The 24,328-nt window shown below is 46.7% G+C and overlaps 1 protein-coding gene across 1 annotated transcript; it reads right to left on the bottom strand.

The window, feature by feature from the left end:
• Positions 1-742: 742 nt before the first annotated feature.
• RNF2 (ring finger protein 2) lies at positions 743-22,257 on the bottom strand. The gene is made up of 7 exons (XM_038143873.1): positions 21,827-22,257; positions 7,946-8,034; positions 7,148-7,308; positions 5,709-5,924; positions 4,640-4,912; positions 3,593-3,764; positions 743-3,181 (listed from the first exon to the last, which is right to left on the bottom strand). Exons 2-7 carry the CDS (start codon positions 8,030-8,032, stop codon positions 3,080-3,082), a joined length of 1,011 nt encoding a protein of 336 aa, XP_037999801.1. The 5' UTR covers positions 8,033-8,034; positions 21,827-22,257; the 3' UTR covers positions 743-3,079.
• Between the last annotated feature and the right edge of the window lie 2,071 nt (positions 22,258-24,328).

The following is a 24,328-nucleotide window of genomic DNA, read 5'->3' as shown; positions in this document are numbered from 1 at the left end:
CAGGGACCAGCTGAAGGGGTGTTTGTAACTCAGGCCTCTGGGAATTCTTTTCCTATCCAGCAGTGGTCTCTGCTGTTGACCAGGTAGGGTCAGTCCTGCCATAATCAGCTGGCAGAACATTACTGTAGGTTTGAGTCTGGAGCTTGGGATGTCTTGTTCCTCCTTGCACGGATCCACACAGCCAGGAAGCTTTCTGGGAGTTGAAGCTGTTCAGAGGCAATTTGGGTAACCTGTGGGTGGCCCAGAGAGGAGGAGGATTTCTTCAGTCAGAGACTGTTCTTGTTCAGTGCATCTCAGGAAACCCTACACTGGGCATACTCAAGCATTGCCTCTTAAGGTGCATCCTCTGGTTAAAAGTTGTGGTGAACGTAGAGAGAAAACAAGGAAAGGAACAAAACTTGATCTCTCTAAATAATGGGCCTCAGCTGAAGAGATTCATTACAGTTGCTCTCTGCTGCTATTGCCTGAAGCTGCCTAATAGTTAAATGCACCCGAAGTTGCTGGGTTTAACCTGAGTGCTGTGAAAATCCTTCCCTTCCTCAGGCTGCAGGATCTGGTTGGAACAGCAGCACCTGTGCCAGGTCAGTGGAAGAGCTGATGCCTTCTGCGTGCCCCTATTTCTCACTCAAGGCTCAGGAGCTGAGCTGCTCTCAGGGGACTGTAACAGAAGGAACACAAACACTGCCCAAAGGGCCTCCTTCATCAACCACAAGAGGAAGCAGCACTGCAATTCCCAACAGGCTGTTGATAACATTTTTGCTTTTATTGTCAATTTGAGCATTTCAGTGGGACTTTAGTTGGATAGGAGATACTTTAGTTGGGATATTAGGCTTACCCGTACGTAACACACATTATGTACTTACAAAAGAACATGGCTTTAAAAGGGGGCATTTTGAAAATAAAATAGTTTATATAGCACTAAAGAGTCACAGTGCAATCAATGGTTTAATCAAACAACTACATTATATATATAATATTTAAAGAACATAAATATTCAGGAAATTCACTACAACATGAAAATAAAAGCTTCACATTCTCTCACGCTTTTCAAAAGAACTGGAGACAAAGTGACAGCTCCTAGACAGACCGCTCAGCTTCACAACACCTCTCTTGCTTAAGGGACTCCCTCCCCTCAGCCCCCCCAGAAGGGATGCTGGTACTAATCTAGAAGTTCTCCCCAGTAATTTTAAAGCATTTAGCACAGCCACTCCCCCACCCCCCATTATATTCCGTGGACATGCACTACAGTCTATACAGCAACGCTTCACAAAGTCAGCAAAAACAGGTCCCTAATAGCTGCCCCTCTGTGCTCTGGGGCCTGAACTCTTCCATTTCATGTCACAAAAGCCCGAGGCTCTCCAGTCAGAGGAAATAATTAAGTTACTCAAAGAAGCCTGTGCAGTTTCCACAGCAGGATAAAGCTGATCTGAACAGCAGCCAGAAGGGACACTATTTACAAGTGCTAGGAAAGCCCAGAGCCGGGGAAGGGCAAGTCCTTCCCAGGAGAATCCCCGAGCAGCAGAATACTTTTGTATCACATGCCAAAGCCTAAGGGAGTCCAGGCAGGACACAGGAGCAGTGTAAACCACACCATGTGGAGTGAAGCCTGGTGCTTCCCACCTACCACCAACTCTTTTTGCTTCAAGCCTCAGGGGCAAACAGGGGAGGGTTCATCAGCAAGTCCTAGAGCAAAGGGAACGTCGTGGTGACAGCTTCCCTTCAGACAGGACATGGGACAGGTCAAGCTGCCCCCTCAGAGCCACAGCAAGGTCCAGAACCAGGGTACAGGGGCTGTACATGCAAATGACCAGCAGCTACCGGGCCTTAGAGCACAGCCCACTGCCACGATGGGAAACTTGAGCCTAAAAGTAAGACACTAAATGGTAAACTTTGTCAAGTACTGAAGTTGTCTTCCAAAGTGCTAAGCCATGTTTGTTAAAGCTATGGCAAAGTAACAAAAGTAGAATCTTGAAGCAGCTTACAATTGAAGTCTTCCCTACTCACACTGACTGGGAAAAGGTCCCTGCTGGGCTAGCCCAATTCCCCAAAGCAAAGCATTTCGATGGTCACGTGCTGGAATTTGGGGGATTTGCTTTAACAAAAAAGTTTTCTGGACAGTTCTTTACAGCACATTCACAACAGAGATCCTACTCTGGGGAACAGAGCAGGCTGTGAAACATCCAGATTTCCTCCAGTTCAGCTGTGAGGACAGGGCAACATTGCAGGAGGGGCCAGGCAGAAATCAAGACTGGCATGGCCTGCGTGGGGAAGAGTTAAAGGTTTGGGGTGTTTGGATGTTTTTTGACTGAAATAGCCATTAAAAACAAAACCAAACCAATCTGATGAACCACTTAGTACTGAAGTATTAAATTAAGCCCAGTAAACAGCAAGGTTTTAAAGTGTCAGTTTTCTCACTGCAGCTCTCTTTGGAATCCCAGAATCCCAGGATGGCTGGACTTGGAAGGACCTTAAACACCATCTCGGTCCAAGCCCCTGCCATGGGCAGCAATACCTCTCATGAGATGCAAAATTCACCTTTGTTCACAAGAAAATATCTTAATGAACCTTTCCTAGGGAATCAGATTATCTCTAGCTGCAAGACTATCCCAAATCCGTTCTCTACCAATCAATTCTTCAGATGGATAACAGTCACCAAATTCCAACATTTAACACATTCCTTGGCAACTGCTACTATTGAACAGACTTCCTTGGCCACCCAACACCCCACACTTCACAGAGGCTACTATAACTGATGGAGCAGAAATCCAGATTTACCTGGACAAAACGAAGCCATTCCAAACCGGAACACTGGATCAGATATCATGCATTAGGAACAAAAAAGCATCTCAAACACTGGAATGCACTGGAGGTCGTTTAGTCTCCTAGGGAAAAACCAAAAAACCCAACCCAAAGACTAAATTAAATACAGCCCAGAATACTGTCTAGTCATATTACTGAGTATAGTGAGTGCTTGAAGGCACCATGTGTATTGTCCATGAAGATACTGGTGGTGCCTTATTTTAATATTAAAGAAGTCATAGCTATAAAAAGAGTTAGTTCCATCCCAGTTTCCCAGCACTTATTTGTGCTCCTTGGTGGGGGCATAGTACAGTTCCATGGGTTTGTTCACTTTCCAGTACTTCTCACTGACCAGTTCCAGGGAAAAGGACCCATTGAGCACCTAGAAGAGAACAGCAGAACGGGAACAAATGGGGTTATCTGGTGGTGTGCTGTGAAACAGGCTACTTAAATCAATGCTTAAATGTGTTGACTTGAAGGAGTCACCAATAATGTGGCACAGGTTACAAGTTAAAAACCACGAAGATTCTCAAGTGAAGTAATATTTTTCCCTCTTCAATTTTAATTGGAAAAGAATGGTGTAAACCCCATCATGGTTGGTGCCATCGCCGCATTTTCCCCAATTAATTTCTATGCCTCCTTTTCTACCAACCAACTTTTTCCCAAAAAGCAACTGCTGTGCCGCTAAATAAGCTGGTGCCATGAATTCTCCTGAGCCCAGCTGAGTGGGTTTTGAGCAGGAGTGCATGCAGGGCTGTGGCTGGCCGGGCGAGCGGGGCGGCGCGGTGCTTACGGTGAACTGGCCGGCGGCGGTGGCGATGTAGATGGTGTACTGCTTCTCGCTGGCCGTGTCCAGGTTCATCTGGTTGGACTCGCCCTTGCTCCGCAGCTCCTCCAAGGCCAGCCTCACTGCCAGGTACTTGGACAGGTGATCAACCGTGGCATTGCCCGAGGTCTTGATGTACCTGTGACAGCAGCCAAGGGAAGCGCGACAATTTCCACAGATCGTCACTAATGACTGAGCAGCAGCTGTGGGAAAAGCCATCTGCAACGCCCCAAATATTAAAGGTCAGCTGTGAAAAGGCCTTTAGAGACAGTTCCCAGCTGAAGCTTCGCATAGATTTACACACATCACAGAGAGATGTCTCATCAGCAGACAAAGCCAAGAAAAGACCTGAGGAAACACCATCAAACTACTCACTGCTGTGAGCCAAAACTTGCAGTCTGCGCTTGGACTGGATTATGAACAAAAAAAAAAATCAGGAAAAGCTGCCAGCCTGCAAATCCTGCTGACACAAAGCTGCTCTGGAAACTGCTGACACTTAAACAAGGTTTGTTTATTCCCAAAGAATCTTAGAGTAAGTAGAAACAGGCTGATATAACACCATCATCCCACTACTGAACTGCAATGCTAGAAAACCTTAAAATCATCTTTATTTGTGATCAAAGGCTTAAAACAGCTTATGACTTTATTTTTTATAACAGTTGAGCAGTACCATCTAACTGACTCAGAACAGAAAGAAAGAGAGACAGCTTATTTGCATCTGGCTTTGGCACAGGGTGCCCAGAGAAGCTGTGGCTGCCCCTGGATCTCTGGAAGTGTCCAAGGCCAGGCTGGATGGGGCTTGGAGCAACCTGGGCTAGTGGAAAGTGTCCCTGCCATGGCAGGGGGTGGCACTGGATGGGCTTTAAGGTCCCTGCCACTTCATCCTGTGATACATTTAAACAGGATGTGGTATGACCGAAGTAAATTGTTGTTCAGAATCCCCAAGAAGTGATGGAAAACCGAATCACCAGGAAATAGCAGCGGAATACCTGGAGATGGCAAGGGGCCACTGACCTCGTCTGCGCGCTGTCATCGTTCTCCATGAGGGTGGGGTGAGGCCTGAACACCAGCTCGATCTCACTGGCCCCGTCCATCACGGGATCTATGGCCACAGTGGTGTTGTTGTTGTCCAGCTCCAGCCCAGAGTCATCTGAGGTTTTGGTCCTCTTGTTGCTGGGCCCAGCTTCCTGGTTGCTGTGTGTGGAGGCGTTGCTGCAGTGGGAGCTGTCGCCGTTGTCCTCGGCCCCGCTGCCATTCTCAATCTGCTGCTTCTTGCCCCGCTGCAACCTGGCCACAAACAGGCAGAGACACACCCTGAGCCATCCAGAATCCAGCCAGGTCACAACACACCACCTCCCCGAGTGAGGCATGTGCACACAGACATTTCAGAGAGATTTAAAGTTTAAAAAATTACTAATATTAATTCTTTAGTGGAGAAAGATACTCATAGACAGAACTATTCATTTTTTCATGTCCCTCAAACACCTTTTAGCTATGTTTTAAGACTGTTTTAACTTCACACAGTTGTTTTTCAGGCAATTGCAGACCATTATTTTCATCCAAGCATGGATTAGAATTATTACACATGATTAGAATTATCACATCCACATGTGATTAGAATTATTAAATCACACCATGCTTTATAATGCAAAATTTGGGGCCTCTCTCCCAGCTGGCTCTCTCAGGTTTAAATGCATATCTACAATTTCACCACGGTGTAAACACCACATATTCCAGCCTGTGAATTAAGTCACAACTCAGCCCCAAGTGCTGGTTTTCTGTGCATTTACTGGCATGTAAGGGTAGCATTTTGGTCCAGGATTCATGGTGTTATGGTTTCTTATCTAAGACATGACAGCCATAATTGGGTAAAGCTAAGCTGAAGCTTCTGTCAGGCTGCCACAGAAGCTGCAGGTAGTGATACAGAGATTTCTGACAGTGGATAAAAGGTTAAAAATCATTTTGCCAAAGGTTAAAATTGTTTTGGCAGATACCAGAGGAGAGGAGAAAATTCTCAAGCTCCACAGGGCACAAGGGCAGGCATTGTATTTTTAGCCTAAAGACAAACCAGGTGATTATGTACCTGTTCATAGCCTGAATCTTTAATCCCTCCTCGATGCTGTGACTCAGGGCTTGCTGGTTGTTGTGCTTGCTGATCCTGGCCAGCACCCTCTCCTGATGAGCCTCGTACTCATCCCGGCTCGGGTAAATCTTACTGATGAGAGCGTCGAAATTGGGGTCTGGCCGCAGGGATCTTTTGGAAACGAGCTTTTTGCGACATGTGGGACATTCTTTGTTCCTGGACATGGGCAAGAAGGAAGGAAACAACACTTAACTCTCCAGCAGCAACAAAACTCTGCCCTGTTGCTTCCATTCTTGGTCAAGGTGCTCACTAAGACTCAGTATTTATAGTAAATCTGGAAAGGGGCTTCTGTCTCTTGACACATCAGGTAGTTAACAGATATTTAAACAAAGATCCCAAACATATCTCTCCCTGCTGCTCTTTTACTTTAAAGTATGTTTGAGCAAACTATTTAGACTGAAGAGATCAGAAGTCCCAAGTTCCCTTCTTCTCTTCATTTTCTGGATGGATTTTTACCTAGAAAAAAAATGGATGTCTAATGGGCATTATACTGAGGCATAGTCTTAGGAGGAAATTCTTCCCTGTGAGGGTTGGGAGGCACAGGGTGCCCAGAGAAGCTGTGGCTGCCCCTGGATCCCTGGAAGTGTCCAAGGCCAGGCTGGATGGGGCTTGGAGCAACCTGGGCTAGTGGAAGGTGTCCCTGCCCATGGCAGGGGTGGGACTGAATGGGCTTTAAAGTTCCTTCCAAGACAAACTGGGATTCTATGATTCCATAATTTCTAACACTCACAGGACACATAATTTGAAATGTATTGCTAGGAAAAGGAAGAATAACGGAAACAAAACTCAGTTTTGTCAGTGATGTGTTTTTTTGTTTTACTAATACTGGATCTAAGGGATGAAAAGAATAGAAAAAAGGACTTCAACTCCTTGTAAGAAACAGAACTATGAAATGATTTTTCATGAGGAGGCAATTTGATCCGTCTTCCAGAGATGGCTGAACATGGAAAAACAGGATTTGAAAGGTGTGCTGCACATTCAGAAACTCCCAGTGCACAGTGACTATGCCACATCAACCCCCTGCCAAGGACACTTCCACCTGAAGTGCAATGGACTGTCCAAGCCTTCTTTCCTCCACAGTGTTCATCCCTGCTCCTGGCAGCATCCCTTTCTTGTCCTCTGGCAGTGTCCCATCCCTTTTCCCGGCAGTGTCCCATCCTTGGCAGTGTCCCCTCCCCGTGCCTTGGCAGTGTCCCATTCCCATGCCCTGGCAGCATCCTCTCCCCATGCTTTGGCAGTGTCATCCCTGCAGCATCCTGGCAGTGACCCCGCCCTGGCAGTGTCCCCCCCCCAGTGCCCTGGCAGTGTCCCCTGGCAGTGTCCCCCCCCAGTGCCCTGGCAGTGTCCCCTGGCAGTGTCCCCTGGCAGTGCTCACGTACCCGCTCCTGAGGGCAGTGATGATGCAGTCGGCGCAGAAGCGATGCAGACACTCCTTGGTGGTCATGGTGTTCTTGAGCATGTCCAGGCAGATGGGACACATGAGCTCGCTGTGCAGGCTCCTGGGGGACACCACGATCTCCAGGCCATCTGTGATGGCTTCCTGGCAGCAAAGAAGGGAAAGGTTCTTTCCTGGGATTGAGTCCCTTCCTCATGGGGACAGCGTGTTTTACCCAAGGCGACACAGCAAAGAGACACGACACACAAACACATCAAGCACACAAAACCCCAGTGCTGCCAGCCCTGCAACACACAGTAAACATAAAGAACTGCTGGAGAGGGTCCAGGGGAGGCCAGGAAGCTGAGGAGGGGTCTGGAACATCTCTCTGATGAGGAGAGACTGTGGGAGTTGGGCCTGGTCAGTCTGGAGGAGAGAGGACTGAGAGGGGAATCTCATCAATATATATAAGAATCTCCAAGGGGTGTCAGAGAACAGTGCCAGACTCTGTTCAGAGCTGCCAGTGGGTAAAGCTCTGATGTTTGTAAGGATGTAAAGGATGAGGAGCAATGGCCATAAACTAAAACACAACAAGCTCCACCTCAACACGAGGAAAAACTTCTTTCCTTGGAAGGCGCACAGCCCTGGAACAGCTGCCTGGAGAGTGGAGTCTCCCTCTCTGGAGACATCCCAAACCCCCCTGGACGTGCCCCTGTGTCACCTGCTCTGGGTGACCCTGCCTGGGCAGGGAGATCTCCAGAGGTGCCTCCCAAGCCCAGCAGTCCCACAGCTCTGTGATTACCTGGGGTGTTCTCTGCAGCTCGTACAGACTGAGCTCCCAGGTCTTGCTCAGAGGCTGCGTCCCGTTGGTCTGCACGGCCTGAGACATGGCTGGGGAAAGAAGGGACATGGGCTGAGCACTCAGGTGTGTCTGGCCCAGAGGATCCTCTCCCCTCCCAAGCCACAGCAGCGAGTGTCCAGCCCAGCAGAGGCTCCAGGGAACACCCGTCCCCCCACGTACCAGGCTCTGCTGTGTCACGCAAGGATAATCCCCTGCTTTCACCACTCCAGGAGAACTGGGGGAGCTGCTCAGCCGTGAACACTTGGCAAAAATCAACTCAGTTGTAAAACAAAAGTGACACAGAACTGAAGGCCAGAGAACAATGCCACAAATGCCACCCGATGCGGAAAATATTCCTCAAACATCCACTTCCAAACATGCACACGGATCAAGCAGGGTCTGCTTCCTACACTGAGGGGAAGGGCAAAATGAGATAGGACACAGCACACCAGTCAAATGTGCTCACTGGAGCACACCACGAGGGCTTTTCCTTCTTCAAAACACATCCCATGGGCTTTCTCATCAAAAGTTTGAAGGATACTGAAAGATCAAGAGAAATCCAGTCACTGCATAATTTAAATAATAATAATAATTTTAAAAACCCAGAGAAACTGCACTGCTGTTTCATCAAAATTTTAGTGCAATTATTGTATGAGATGAGGCAAAATTACCACACAGAGTCACTGCAGATGTGAAAAAGTCTGCAAAGTGACAGAAGAAAATTATGTTTCTGAACAGAAAATACTTTTATGCTGGGAGAGAGGAGGCATTGCTTCCCATGACTCCAAAAAATGCCTGCCTTGAGCAAGTGAACTTATCCCAGATAGTGGTATGTTTAAAGAAATAATTGTAACTATGTAAGTGGCAAGACTGCAGTTGCAGACCTTTTCTGTAGGTGGAAGAAATGCAAGTGCTTTTATTCATTCTTTAAATCTGGGTTTCCAGACCCTTCAATTCAGCAGCCAAATGCATTTTCTATTGGCATCTACCACATACATTATAATCTATTTTCCAACTCATTAAGTTCTCTATGAAAAGGCCCAAACTCTCTGGAGAACAAGGTTACTATATAAGCTTTAATTAATTGTAAAGGGAAAAGCAAGATAAGCTATGCAGAGTATTAGATCTACTTCATCCAGGTACAGAAATCAGAGTTCTCTCACTTGGTATTTTCCTTCTTTTTGAGGAAGGAAGGGAAAAAAAGCCTGACATAAAATAGCCACATCCACTATTATGTCTTTTAAGTAGAATCACAGAATCCTGGAATACTTTGGGTTTGAAGAGAGCTTTAAGATCATCCAGTTCCAACCCCCTGCCATGGGCAGGGACACCTCCCACTAGCCCAGGCTGCTCCAAGCCCCATCCAGCCTGGCCTTGGACACTGCTAGGGATCCAGGGGCAGCCACAGCTTCTCTGGGCACCCTGTGCCAGGGCCTACCCACCCTCACAGGGAAAGACTTCTCCCAATATCCAATGCAAATCCACCCTCTGTAAGTCTGAAGCCCTTCCCCCTTTTACGGTCACTCCAATTCCTCTCAGAGTCCATCTCCAACTCCAATTTTACTGTGTAAATGTCGTGCCCTATAACCACAGTTTAGTTGTCACAAGAGACATGTTCCTCTGTGGGGATCAGAGAAGTCCCATGTCCAGCTAAGACCTCACCAGCCCAGTAAAGGTGAGAAGCCACCACCTCCCCAGCTGCAGACTGAAGCACTGAGCTGTCCTGGCAGTATTTTATTTCACTTATTCAGTGATATAGATTTAATGATGGTATTAAGTGACACATCTCAGCAAAGAAGGGAAACACTGTTTCTCTGTGTTCTAATTTCCACTAATATTTAAGGCAATTTCAGGTGTACAGGAAGCTAAGTGCTCCAGGATAAGGATTTTTTAATGTGTTGTTCTAACAGAGGCCAACCATCATTCTGTGTCTGCACTGGACACCACTCTTGTGTGCTTTCAAAACTGACACATTCAACCAACCATCATTTCAGCTACTGAAAGAAACTCATGAAGCTGCTAATCACAACCCCTGCCAAAACCTGCTGGAGCACATGGACCAAGGCAGCAGAGCCCCAGAGGATCCAGCCTGTCCTACACAGGAGCCTGCTCTCCACACCTGAGTGAAGAGCTCATGCCAGCATTCCCTGTGTGTACAGGTAATTCCTCACCTGAACTCCTGTGCTGGCTAACACAGAGCAGCAGCTCTGGGGGCCAGGATCAAACCCATCCATTGCACAACAAGCACATTAACACCAACATTTCTTCCTGGAAAGGGTGGTCAGGCATTGAAGGGGCTGCCCAGGGGGGTTTGCAGCCCCCATCCCTGGAGGTGTCCAAGAAGGCCTGGACATGGCACTCAGAGCTCTGGTGGTGGTGACACAGTGAAGATCTGGCACAGCTTGGACTTGATGATCTTAGAGGTCCTTTCCAGGCTCAGTGAGTCTGGAATTCATCCCGCAGCCACACCTACAAGCCCGAGGCTGCAGTGCACAGGACTCTGCACAGCTGTCTTGATGAGTAACTGAGCAGCTTTACTCAAAATCCTTCTCATCTGAGATGTCAAGTGCCGCAGTCTCACCCTAGGGGCTGCAGTGATAGTGCTTTCAAATTTCAAGAAGAAAACCAGTGTCCTTAAAGCCAGCTGAAAGCTGCAAAGATCCACACACCTCCTCTGCCTCTGGCAAGGGAAACCTGAGGAGCAGCAGAAACATGGTCAATTCAAGCATGCTGGATCAACAACATGAACAAATTATGCTCCATGGAGTTTTTACTGTTCTTGATGATCATAAGTAAGGCTGCTCAGCTTTCCCCTTGATCCCCTACAATTTCTGTATCTGTATCGTTCCTGAAAAAGGCATGTGAATGAGGTGTGACTTCTCTTCCCTCTGGCACTGGTGGCTCTCAGATTGGATTGTGTTTCCTCACACTGCTGAAATCTAACCCAGCAACACCCACAGATGGCACCAGGATCAAACATCCATCTCCACAATCAGGAGAGGCATTTTGACCCAGAACTGCACTGACCATGTAACAGCCACCAAGTACCAACCAGCAGTCACAAACCAAAACCAGTGAACCATCACTTCAGATGTTGCATCAATAAATGGCCTTCTCCATTTGTCTGGGGAAATGAGGTGGAAACACCTCTACATTTAGCTGACTCTTCAGTTGCCTTTTAGGACAGTTCACTGCTACTGGATTTGAAGCAGGAAATCATGCATGGCTCAGGTCACACTGGCTGATTGTTTCTAGAGCTACAGAAGTAGGACGTTTTCATGAGCTGAAGGAAGATGATCTTCCTGTTCTTGACACTGTGTTCAGAGGGAAAAATATGAAGTGTAAAGTTTCTAGACTGAAGGTACAACAGACTTTTTATTAACTACTACTGGCAAAGGGACAGAAGATAGAGAAAAAATGTCAAACCTCACATTTGTTCTTCAGTCTGGAAATTTAGTCCAGTGAAATTTCACATTCCTAAAATCACTGGCATAGTTCACTCTTCCTCTGCATCCCTCTTGGCGTTGTTTTTCAAAACAGTCTTACATGACAGTTTTCTCACACTAATTTTCCCAGTTCACACTATGTGACAGATTTCACATCAACAATACCCACTTTTCACCCGTTCAACATTTCACATCTTTTCCACTTTATAACGAAGGTGGCATCACTTCTTCACAGTCACACATGCAAGCACCAGGAACAATGGGAAGTCAGACACCCCTATGAGCCTTTCTTGAAAAAACTTCTAACACACCACAACCTTAGACTTCTTATCATCTTTTTACCTTTATGACTTGTCTGTTCCCTCTGGATATGAGAGGAAAGCAACCAGTCACACAACAACAGGCTAATTGGGGTGAAGCCACATTTACAGAATCACAAAACATTTTGGATTGAAAGGGGCCTTAATGCTCATCCAGTTTCAACCCCCTGCCATGGGCAGGGACACTTTCCACTATTCCAGGATGCTCCAAGCCCTGTCCAGCCTGGCCTTGGCCATTCCCAGGGATGGGGCAGCCACAGCTTCTCTGAGTAATCTGTGCCAGGGCCTCCCCACCCTCATAGGCAGAAATGTCTTCCCAATATCCAATCTGACCCTGCCCTCTGGCAGACCAAACCTCTCTCTCTCAGAGCCACCAACAAGCAGTAGTTGTTTGGGTTAATCCTGTGGCCAGAGGGCCATTCTTGTCTATCATTAAGAAAACCAACTTAATCAATATTATATGGACCCCTGCAACCCTTCAGACTGACTCAGAGTTCAGGCACAGCAAATCCTTAATCACAAACTCCATAATTACAGGGTACACACATCTGTCATTATCAAAGCCAGAGATGATTGATAAATCAATGTATTACGCCTCAACAAATCTGAAGAAAACCAGTTGGGATGTAAAAATTTAAGAAAGTAAGTCTTGTTCCTGAAATGCTGGAAAACAGGCAATTACAGGAAAAATAACAGTAAGGAACACCCTGTCTGAAAGGCCTTTTGATCTCCTGCCTGCTCACTGACTGCAGAATTTGTGCTGGGATGTCCTTCTTCCAAATGTGCTTGCACAAAAAACTCCAGCAGACCAATATCCACACTTGTTACACATCACATCCACTTTACAACCTCTCACACTGAAATATACTTAATTATTTACTCCAACGTAGTCATGACTGAAGTAGGGTGGGCATTTGGATATCCCACCCCTGAAACTGTCAAGTAAAAATAAAATCCAGCTGACAGCACTTAGAGCAGTCAGGTCTGTGGGCAGCCAAAGGAGGAGCTCAGCACCACCATTTCTCTGCTCCTGCCCTTCCCAGCTTACCTTTCACAGGTTTCCAGCCTCAGATCCACCAGTGAACAACAGCTCCTTAGTCCTATTGCTGAAAATGTGCCAGTTCTGAATATGTAACATTTGCTGAGCTCTAGCCCAGCACTAACCTTGATGGTGGTCCTGCTTTAAAGAGGGAGCAGGGGGTGCCATCAGGGATCCCTCACAATCTGGATTATGCTCCAAAATGCTTTGCAGGGCCTGTTTTAGCCCAGACAAAGGCTAAAGAGCATCTGCATTGTGGTTGTGTCAGCACACCCTGAGATCAGAGAAAGGCTGGAATGGCAGCAAGCAGCTGGAGAGAGAACCCACAAACCCAGCTCAGGTGTGACCATAACCACACAACCCCCATTCAACTTTCTGTGATACTTTCATGAAAAAAAAACCCACTTATGAGGAAAAAAATTGCATCAGGCTCTTTAAAAAAAAAAAAAAAAGATTACACACATTTTTAGAGAGTATTAAAATCTTAGAAATAACTGATTTCTGTTCCAAGTTGTAAAAGGTAAATATTTAGACTTAAAACAGTAAGACAGTTAGACCTCTATTCGGTGTGCCAAATTCAACAGCACCTTCAACCATTTCTGGTTTTTCTTCCTAGGATTAATTCCTTTAAAAACAGGTATTCATAGTGCAGTGACTTGGAAATTTAACAGGTTTAGAGCTTTAAGTTTTACTCTCTTTCACACTATAACTAGTATTGGGAACAGACTGCACGTTTTCACAGAGTACTCAACTCAATCATTCATTTCAAATTATTTAATTAAAGCATTCTGAAATTTAAGGTTTTTTTCTGGTTTTACTTGTTGGCTTAGAGCTTGATTTGAAAAAAAAAAAATGCACACAATCTGGAAGACACTATTTGAAGGAATTAACCTTCCCTGCAGTTCCCTGGCAGTTCAGATAGCTTTAAATCCAGCTGTAATCCAGGACAAGTGGTACTAGAGTATAACCTAGTATGTTTAGTATTCACTCTGATGTTCCTCTCTGCATCAAAAATCCCCCAGGAAACAGGCAAATCAGGTTCTGGCCTGGAGCTCCTTTTGTTCCCTGCTCTGGAAATCCCTCCTCTGTGATCCTGAAAAAGGATGTTACTGCACCAGGCTGTGCCACCCATCCCTCATCTCTGTCACCACTCCTCAAACTGTCTCTTGCTGAGTTTATACTGCACTTACTGTAATTATACCCTGCTCTCTGAAGGGGCTAAACTCAAGAGAAGAAGGTCCTACTCAACTGGGTTTAGTCCATCCAGCCATCAGACCTTGGCTTCCCAACGTCACAACATCCCTTACCAGAAGGTCTTCACTTGTGTTTGCAAATTGAATTCAATATCCCATGAGCCATGCACAGAGTCATCTTCTCCTGACACAATCACACCTGATCTATGCTCACGACAAATCCAGCCTCAGGGACTGATGTTCAGAGTTGCAATCAAAGCACAGTGGCTCTGCAGGGCAGCTCCACATGCGAGGTTCAAGTTGTCAGCCTTGCAGACATCCGAGAGATAAGGTCTGACTTGGTATCCATCAGATCAACTGTTAGAGGCACCAAAACCCCTCGAGGTGCTGTGGGCTCCCACCATGAGCCAGATAGAAAGCAACAATTACTCAGTGTAATAAATCCAAAATGAGAAAGTATTTCCCATGACAGAAGGTGTATGGACAGACAGAATAAATGCTAAGAAGTGCTGAGCAGTAGAATCCACAGGGGAAGCGAATCCCACCTGAAAGCAGAAAGCCACAGCCAAGGGGTCACCAGTAACAGGTCACTTGAGAGGGGCTGTGGGATGCCCACTCTGGGACACAGCCACACTTGACTGGATGTGGTGGTGACCAATCTGACCAACTGGCCCTGCTTTTGCCAGGGGGTTGTATTGGATGGTCACTGGAAGGATCTTCCAACCCAAACTATTCTATGGGGTTATCTCACGATCAGAGATCTTTATCCTTAGTTTTGCTGTGTAGACAGTGACAGACAAGAGAAGCCAACAGCAAGTGACACTGATCAGCCAATAAACCACTGCCACAACAAAGAGGTGAAGAAAGGCAAACATGACCTTCTCCTGTCCACAACACCTTTTACAATCCAGGTGGCCAAATATCATCCTATGACCATCCTCCGTACCCACAAAAGAAAGGCTTTTTGTGGACAGCAGTGACCACCAGATTTATATGAAGCAGAAATCCATTTGTTTGAACTGTGTAGAAACAGCAACGAAGGAACTGGGCCCTCAGACACCTGGTATGTTAAAAAGAATATTTAAGTAAGTCTGCTTAAAAATGGGAGTTTCCTCCACAAACTCATGATATAGCCACACATTTAAGAAAAAGAGCACTTAGAATAGAGATGTAAATGGTGCAGATTAGCTGTAAAACTGCAAATTCCTGAGGATCAGATAGAGATTAAACATGAGTGCTATCAAGTGAACAGTTCCAGCTATTCATGGAACACCCTGAAAGCACATTGGTGGGCTAATTTCAAAACTATTACCAAACACTTTATCAGTTCATTCTGATGGGAATGTGAGCTCCTTTGTAAATGCCTGCTATGTTCAAAATTGAGCAGTCCACAGCACTTCCACAGAGCCAGCATTGCAAATATATTAACTAGAAGTCTATCATGTGCAAAGCACAACCACCACCAATTAAAAGACTGCTAAAGAATGCAAATTAATACCAACTATGAAGCTGAAACTTCACATACCAATTACATGCTTCAGAAACCGAATCTGGTAACAATTAACGGGTATTTACATGGTGCTTTCTACCTGCTCAACTTACAAGCAAACACACCTTCAGACTGCGTGTGGGGGACAGAAACTCTGAATTAGATAAAAAACGAGGCAGAAGAGACATAGAATCATATCAGCAGAGAATCATGGAATGGTTTGGGGTGGAAAAAACCTCAAAGCTCATCCAGTGCTACCCCCTGCCATGGGCAGGGACACCTCCCACTAGCCCAGGTTGCTCCAAGCCCCATCCAGCCTGGCCTTGGACACTGCCAGGGATCCAGGGGCAGCCACAGCTTGTCTGAGCACCCTGTGCCAGGGCCTGCCCACCCTCACAGGGAACAATTCCTTCCCAATAGCCCATTTACTCTTCCAGCTCTAAAACCATGTGGCCCTTGTTTCTCAAGGACCATGCTCTGTAAGAGAAAGAAACCGTCCCACCAGCCACTCCTGGGAAACAGCGTGGCTGGGAATTAAGACAGGGATCAGATTCATGTCAAGGCATGCTCATGTCAGGGATCCCTGAGCTGGCTTTACTAAGCAGGGTTTAAAAGCACCTGCATCATTACAGCCCTGACTGCCAGCAATGACTTTGTGCCATTCCAACTTCAGTTCCAACTGAAGTGATGCTCGCTGAAAATTAAACACACGATAGCCACTCTGACAATCCCAATTTAACAGTGTTTGCACCTGGCTCCCTGCCATCCTATTTTCCTACTTTATTTACAGAAGGGAATTAAGAGATTAACATTCAAATGTTTTGATCAATTATATCAGTATGGCCCCACTATGGCCGAGAAAACAATTTAACTATAATAAAACCAGAAAACTAATACTAAGACACAAATTGTACATTTGGATGGGTAAACTCTCACTAAATATCAGATACTGGGTGAATGGACAATGGAGAAGTTACTAATGCAATAAAAAACCATCTGTAAATACATGAGTGACAAATGTTCCCCACACTCAAGACTGTGCCAAGTTCTACATTTAAAATACTGAGAAATCCAAGGTTTGTCACTCTATAAAGAGCAGTTAGCAAAGAGACACAACCTCAGTGCAGCCCTAGAGCACTCCCAGCCAGGAGGGAAAGATGTATCATTAATTCAAGACCACAGACTCAAAAATGCCCCAAAGCAGCCAATAAAACTGAGGATTGCAGAGAAATTCGAGGCACTGGTGCAGTTTAACAGCCCCAACAGCTGGTAACACCAAAGGCCTTCTCCCAGCATGACTGTCCCTCGCAGTCACACCACAGCAGAGGTTTTCATTTTCCTGATAACTAGTCCCAAATCCCCATTTTCCCATAAACTTAACAGCATTTCTCTTCAACATTGAAAAAAAAAATCCTCCCTTGAAAAGCAAGTAACAGCACCTAATGCTGTGACTATGGACTCTCTGGAAGGTTGCTGGACAGATGACATTTGACTGAGGGAAAAAAATAACACTGGCATTTCTGAAACCCATGGGCTTGGAAGCACATGGTCTTTTACAGCTTCTTGGCTTTGTTTACTCTAAGTGTTTTGCCTTTGAGGTATGGAATCTTCCAGCTAACAGCCACTCACAATTCCCTGGCCCTGAGAGGGATCAAACCATGGAGTTGGGCAGCATTTCCAATCTGGCTGTCAAGCTGCTGCTCCTGGCCTGGAGACACTGCAGGGTGACCTCACACAAACCATCTGCTGTGCATCTGGACACCTCTGGAAGGGCTCCATGAATCCCATGCTGACACAAGTGTCCAAAGGGACATAATCCTCCTGGTTTAGATGTCAAGGGCAACAGGGGAAAATAAAGTACCAAATTAAACTGTTGATCAAACTCCAGGCTGTTTTATGAGTGTTGGGAACAGACACGTACTTCTGGACATGACACAAAGATGTGATTGATTTTAGGTTGGTGCTTCTCTGTATATTTACAGCAGGAAAGTATAGCAGCATTGAAGCACCCAGAGTCCAGGTACATTCCTCCTGTGGAGCTGAGCTCAAATTTCAGTTTATTCTAACAAGGTCTGTACTCTGTATGCATCTGGCCTTTCCACACCACCTCCCAGATCACTCCTTTCCTGTCAATAAGCTTCAGCCCTCAGTGTCAGCTCCTCACTCCCAGTTCTGTATCCTACCCTCCAGGACATCTCCTCAGCTAGAAAAACTGGAATACATAAAAATACCATGACATTTCCAGAGATCTATATCACCAGTTGCCTCTAAGGTGTCTAGAATTCACCTGCTCAAACTCATCACATGTCAAACCCAGGCTATTCCTAAATTATAAAGCTTAGATTTTATTTTATTTTATTTTAATCTTAAAGGATTAATTTTAGAACTTTTCAGGTTTTGGTACACACACACACAAAAAAGCAAACATTGCCCACTGTTCTAATGCATCAGGCAGTAAGATTATTTTAATCATTAGAGCTCCAATCCTGGAACTTAGCCTTTCACATCACCTGTATCTCATCCAAAGTAGTATTAAACCATGTTACAACACTAATGCCTTCTGCCAGGAGTAGAAACAAAACCCAAAACTGTTACAGGAACAGCAACTTTTCACTGCTGATGTGGGTCAATAGATCAGGCAAACACTTGACCTCAAATGTGCCAAAGACCTTAGCCAAGAATTCACAGAAAAAGGAAAACAGCCAATACCAAGCTATAATTTAGCCCCGTGAAGCAACAACATTAAGCAGAACTCTGGGGGAGTGAGAAGAATTGTGATTTTATCTGCTGCTTTTTAAATTTTACGCCAAATTTTTCATATTATGAAGCATAGTACTGTATAGTATCTGTGTGACTACCCAGGTGAGTTTCAAAAATGAAGTTCTTTATCTCTTAAATTAACCTTGGACTTCAGAATTAATCACCAGCTGGGAAGGAGAAAAGCCAAAGTTCCTTTCTAAAATTCATTTCAGTGCTGTATCAGATCAGAACAGGAGGGATAAAGGACTGAAAACTTTTGGCAGCAAAAAAAAGTAAAGCTTCAAACTCCAGAAAGTTGAATCCATCGCAGCAACTAAATTGTACAAACAATTCATTATATGTGTTGCCTTAGGATATTTTTATGAGATTTAGTTTTTAATTTTTCCTTGCCCTGCTCTGCTGGCACATTTTTTTCAGGCTAACCACTCTCTTGTTGTGTCCTTGAAGTAACAGCTGCCAGAAGCAAGACCTGAGCACTTCAGTTAAGTGAAGTTTAATCATTTCAGTACCTCTGTTGTGGCCTTTGCATTTTCTGTACATTTTAACAGAAATTCTATGAACGTCCATGCACTACAATTCAGAATCTTTTGCATCTTCACAAATGCTGTGACTGGTTCTGCCAGAGGTATGTGCAGGATTCCAGGTTCCTTCCAAGAGCAGAGAGCCATAAGGATTGCTCTCCCACTTGGCAGTGAAGCCACAACCAACAGCGACAGAATCTTCTTGACGAGAACAAAAAGACAGCTTGCTTATTAATAAACAGAAAATAAACTCCCCCACAACACTTGAGAGACAAAAAGACTCAAGCAATTTTATGTCAGATTGACTTAATAGCTGCAATAAATTTATAAAAGCAAAACAGTGAACTTGGCAAGCAGGCAGCTCTCACCTAAAGCTGGGCAACAGCAAAGAACAATTTCTGTTTCGAGGACTCCCCCACAAGTAAGACTGTCCATTTTGTGCAAACTTAACACAGTTTAAACCAATACTTACACAAAACAGGGCAATATCCCCAAGAGGTGAAGAGTAAAGAATGCTTAGGTTTTAATTAGTTTTCAGAACACTACTGCTAACTCCCTGCTGTCTGCAGGAGAGCTCCAGGATCCACAAGTGGGGGGAAAGCAACCAGGGGTAATTCCTAAGATATTTTTCCACTGCAACAAGTCTAAACAGCTCTACAATATCAAATGCTACTCATTCCTTTGAAAATTAGGAATTGAAGGTCAGCTCTGACAGCCAGTTATTTGAATCAACAGAAAACCAAGCAGAAGCAAGCTGAAGCTCAACAGCATCTCTTCACCAGTCTCTTTACTCTGTCAGCATCATTATTAAACTGCTGACCTATTCAGAAAAAAAAAAAAACAGGTAAAAGGTATTTAAGGGAAAAAAAGTGGAAGGAATTCCTTTACTCCAATGCTTCTTCCATGCATGTTCAAAGAGCTGGTGCTTCAGTAAGAGGAGATCCAGTGCTCCTAAGAAAAACATAACTGAGCAGTCACAGACTGGAGTCTCATTTTTAAAGCTCCTTTCCCTCCCCCCATTGCATTTCTTTTTCGTAAGCAAGGGAAAGAGTTAAAAGAAAGATGAAGAAATTCACTTAGCCCAACATCTACTTCATATACAAGACTGATGGCTTTCCTGTAGCCTGTATTTCTATTCAATGACAGCAGAGCATTGAAAATGCCAGAATTCTGCTCCAATCACCCAAGACACCCAACCAAGTCTTTATACTCAACCCATTACCGCTCATCACTCCTAAAACATAAAGCATGGGAAGGGAAACCCATGCAATTTATTTTGTTGGCACCAGCACGTTATTTCACCTCTAAGACGTGACAGAAAGTGCTTTTCTTGGCAGCTGCAGCAAGGCTGGTGCTTCAAAGCTCTGAAGCCAAAGACCAACAATTTTAGCAACTGAAGAACTGAAAAAATACCTCCAATACAATGTCTGTGTCCCTCTATTATCATAAACTTGAATGCAGCACACAATATTAAACACCGTGAGTGACAATTCATGGGGGCAGTAAGGTTGAAAGATGCTCTTGATTTGTCTGTCATTGCTGAAAAGCACTGCCACAGAGTCACACCCAGCCACAAACCTGTACCTGACACTGCAGCTCGTGCTGGCCAGCAAAAATTCCTCCCATCTCCAGACAACCGATAAAGCTAATCCTTCCAACAAATAGTTTTAATTCAAAATATACTGCTTATCCATATCTGCTGCTGCTGTCACAGCCAGCGCCTCTGTCTCAGCTGACAGCTGAATGTCAGCTCTGAGCTTGACATGATGTATAAGAAAGTCAAATTATCTCATTACACAAGTTTTTTAATGGAAACACAGATGAATACAAATCAGAGCACCTCTGCAGGGAACTCCTATGACAAATCGAGTCTTTGTCACTGAATGAATGACACTCGACGAAAGAATTCTCCCCAAGCAATAATAATTTCACCTGCACACCAGTCACAGTTTTTCAAACGCAAGCAATTCCCTTTAATCCTTAAAAGCCCATGTGCAGTGCACAGTTATCACACAGAGCTACAACCACTTCCAAACACGACTGGATTATGAATTATCATACTGGAAATCATCTTTCTCTACTAGCCGTCCTCTGGATTTCTGCGGAATTAGGCACTTGATCCAATTATTTTCCATAGAAGAGGGTCTGAAAAACAAACAGCTTACAAAAATCCCGAGAAGAATATTGCTCGGTGCTTGTTTCACACACACACGGTGCCATAGGCTTGGTGCAAGGAAGGCAAGCCATCCAGAAGAGCTACTGCAGAATGTAAAACTTGGCAAGAAACAAGTGCTAAATTCGTACGGGAAGCAGCGGGAGCGATGCGGAGGGAGGAGACACATCCTCAGCCCCCGGCACAGCGTCCCTCTGCACCTGCCGCCCTATGGGAAGCGACATTTTCCCGGGAGCAGCCGGGTGGCTCCCAGCCCCAGTCCGCGAGCATCACGCCCCGCCAGCACCGCTCGGCACGGGCTCCGGGACAGACAAAAGACCGGGAAGGCCGAGTTATAAATCACACCCAGGATCGCACGGCTCGGAGGGGCGATGCGCAGAGCCACGGGAGCGGCTCGGGGCCGTGTCCGTGAGCTGTCCCTCGCCGGGGATGGCAGCGGCGGTGCCGCGCTCGCCGGCTGCCGCTGCGCTACTGCGGCTGCGATGGAGCCGCGCGTTCTACCTCTGCCTGCAGCGCCCGGGCTGCACACATGCACCTACACATGCACGTACAGGGAGACCGCTGCGTGCATGTAGGTATGTGTGTACAGATGGATACCCCGGCTGCTCCGGGCTCGGCAGCCCCACGCCGGCCCCGGGAACGGCTCGGTGCCCCGCGGCCCTGCAGCACGGCCGGGCTAGTGGCAACAGCGGCTCCAGGCTGCCATGGGGCCGCTGGCCACGGCTCCCTCCCGGACACCCCGACCCCCGCCCCGCAGGAGCAGCCCAGCAGCCGCCCTCGTCGCCTCCCCGCCCGGGGTCAGCCCCGCTCGGACACCGCGCCCAGGCGCCCGCGGCTCCGCACCCGCCCCGGTCCCGCAGGGACAGAGAGCCCCGGAGGCGCCGCCCGGCCCCGCGCTCACCGCCCGCCGGTGCCGCCTCGCTCCGTGGCCGGCGGCGCCGCCGCAGCCCCCGCAGCACAATATGGCGAGCGGCGGCTCCGCAATGGAGCTCGGGAAATAGAGGGGAGTTACATATTCATGGCCGGGGCTGGGCAGGGGGAGCGCGGACGGGGCCGCCGCGCCCGGGCCGCCCCGCGCCCTCCTCCGCCTCCTTCACGGCCGGGGCGCGGCGGCCGCCGGGGCTGCTCGCTGCTTCCCCCGCCCTGCCAATGCTCCCGGCCCCACTGCCTGAGCTCCGTATCCTTTCCCGTTCCCGGGATGCGGCACGGCGTCCTGCGGGGCTCCCTCCGCACCACTGCCCCTCTCCTTTGACCGCCCTCCCCGGCCAGGGGTGGCTGAGCTGCGGCAGGAGAGAGTCGGGTCGCACATCTGGAAGAATTCCTTCCCGGAAATGGGGATTAGACATTTGAAAGGGCTGCTCAGGGGGGCGGTGGAGTTACTGTCCCTGGAGGTGTTTAACGCAAGGCTGGCTGTGGCACTTGTGCCACGGCCTGGTTGACGTGGGGCGTTGGGCACGGGCTGCCCTCGATGATGCCAGAGGTGTTTTCCAGCCCCGGTGACAGTGTGGTTCCCGTAGCCAGCCCCGGAGCCCGAGGGTGGGCGGGTGGCCGTGCCCGGGCCGCAGCGGGGCCGGCCGGAGCAGCCGCCGCTGTCCCCGGGGAGCCGGGCGAGCCTGCGGGCCGCAGGAATCGGGGATTGCCGCCTCATTCCCCGCTCCGCCACCGCGCTGCCCCGAGGAGGAACGCACGGCCTCAGCCGGGCTCTGCTCCCTGAGCTCGGACACCGCTCCGAGAGGGACGTGCCCGGAGGCTGTGGGAAGCGGCTGAGCCCGGGCAGGCGAGGCGGCGAGGCCCCGAGCCCAGCGCCATGCCCACAGCCCTCAGACAGGGGACAGAAGCTGAAGCGGGACCTGCGGTGTTTCTGTTCACCGTGCGCCTTCAGGTGCTCTCCAGCATCTCCAGCCCGCTCTGCGGTCCGAACATGAAATAAACGTTTGTCTTCCCGTGTCTGCTTTTTAGCGTTTGGTAAATTAAAATTGTTTTAATGAGCTTTGGGTCTTCAGAGGTGCCTTTACTGGTCTTGGCATTAACTGTTTTATAGCGATAGCAATGCAGTGCTCTTAAGTGTAATTAAATCTGGTGTGAGTAAAAAATGAACAGAGATCAGACGTGAGTTTGAATTAATACTTCAGTCTTTAATCATGCAGCAACATAATTAAGATTATTCGATACGGAGTATTTAAGGCAATTCAATACGGAGTATTTAAGGCAATTCAGTATGGAGTATGGTAAGTTCTCCTAGAGTGTTATAGTCAGTGTTCTCTTAATTAGAATATTTTAAAAGTCCTGGTTTAGACCTTCACCTCTCCTTGCAAAACTTCACATATTTTTGAGAAATTCTAGCCTAAGTCAGGTTATTCCTAAGTAGCTATTTTTATAAAGTAGCTTTCACTCCCTCACACCCCTTATGACCTATACTGCAGCCTATATAATTGATCCTTACAAGACATTGATAAGTTAGTCAGGGATAACATCTCTGTTTTCTAAGAGTGATCAAATGTCTCAGATAAATCCCAGAGGGATTCAGCTGTGGACAGGATTTAACAGTCCTTACTCCTGATTTGGTTTCTTAAAGAATTATTTTTCTGAAGTGGGTTGTGTTGAGCTCTTTCAATGTTAAAATTCAAAGCTGGTACAGAGTAGAATAAGAGATTCTGATACATTCCTCTCTTTAGAATGACACTAGTCAGAACTAATGACTGAAATTTTCCTCAAGTTTCAGCTATTCATCAGTGCCAAGGAAAGGAAAATGCTGTCTGGCAAGTTATTGTGTACCAGAAGTGCCCTTTGGTAAAAATTGCTTCTCTTGTCAATTGCCTGCAGCACTGAGGTGAGTGAAGAAGTTCTGATACTCATGTACCACTGTTAGTAAAATTTGTTCTATGTGAGAAAAGCTTAATGCTGCAAAAATAAGATTTGCAAAATGAGAGCATGCAGTTGTCAGGAAGACAGATCTCCAAAGGCAGATGGAGTGCAAGTGTTGGAATCACAGAATCCCAGAATGGTTTAGGTTGGAAGGGACCTTAAATTCATCTCGTTCCAACCCCCTGCCATGGGCAGGGACACCTTCCTCTAGCCCAGGGTGATGCAAGCCCCATCCAGCCTGGCGTTGGACACTTTCAGGGATCCAGGGGCAGCCACAGCTTCTCTGGGCACCCTGTGCCACAGCCTGCCCACCCTCACAGGAAGAAATCTGGTGAAGTGCAAAACTATAGACTTTCATGTAAATTAACAAACTGTAAACATTTCTAGGAACCTTTTTCTGAAAGAGATGCAAAAAGAAATTCAACACATTTAAGCTGCTCAAATGGTGTCCAGCTCACTGTATTTCTAGGAATATTTACTCGATTCTGTTTTATATTTCCTGTATGATTTAATATAGTGGCACCATGGATCTCCTCTG

The sequence above is a fragment of the Motacilla alba genome, chromosome 8 (assembly GCF_015832195.1).
Source record: "Motacilla alba alba isolate MOTALB_02 chromosome 8, Motacilla_alba_V1.0_pri, whole genome shotgun sequence".
In the NCBI taxonomy this organism is placed as follows: domain Eukaryota; kingdom Metazoa; phylum Chordata; class Aves; order Passeriformes; family Motacillidae; genus Motacilla; species Motacilla alba.
The sequence above is the reverse complement of the archived record's forward strand: the minus strand, read 5'-3'. Positions and strand labels throughout refer to the sequence as shown.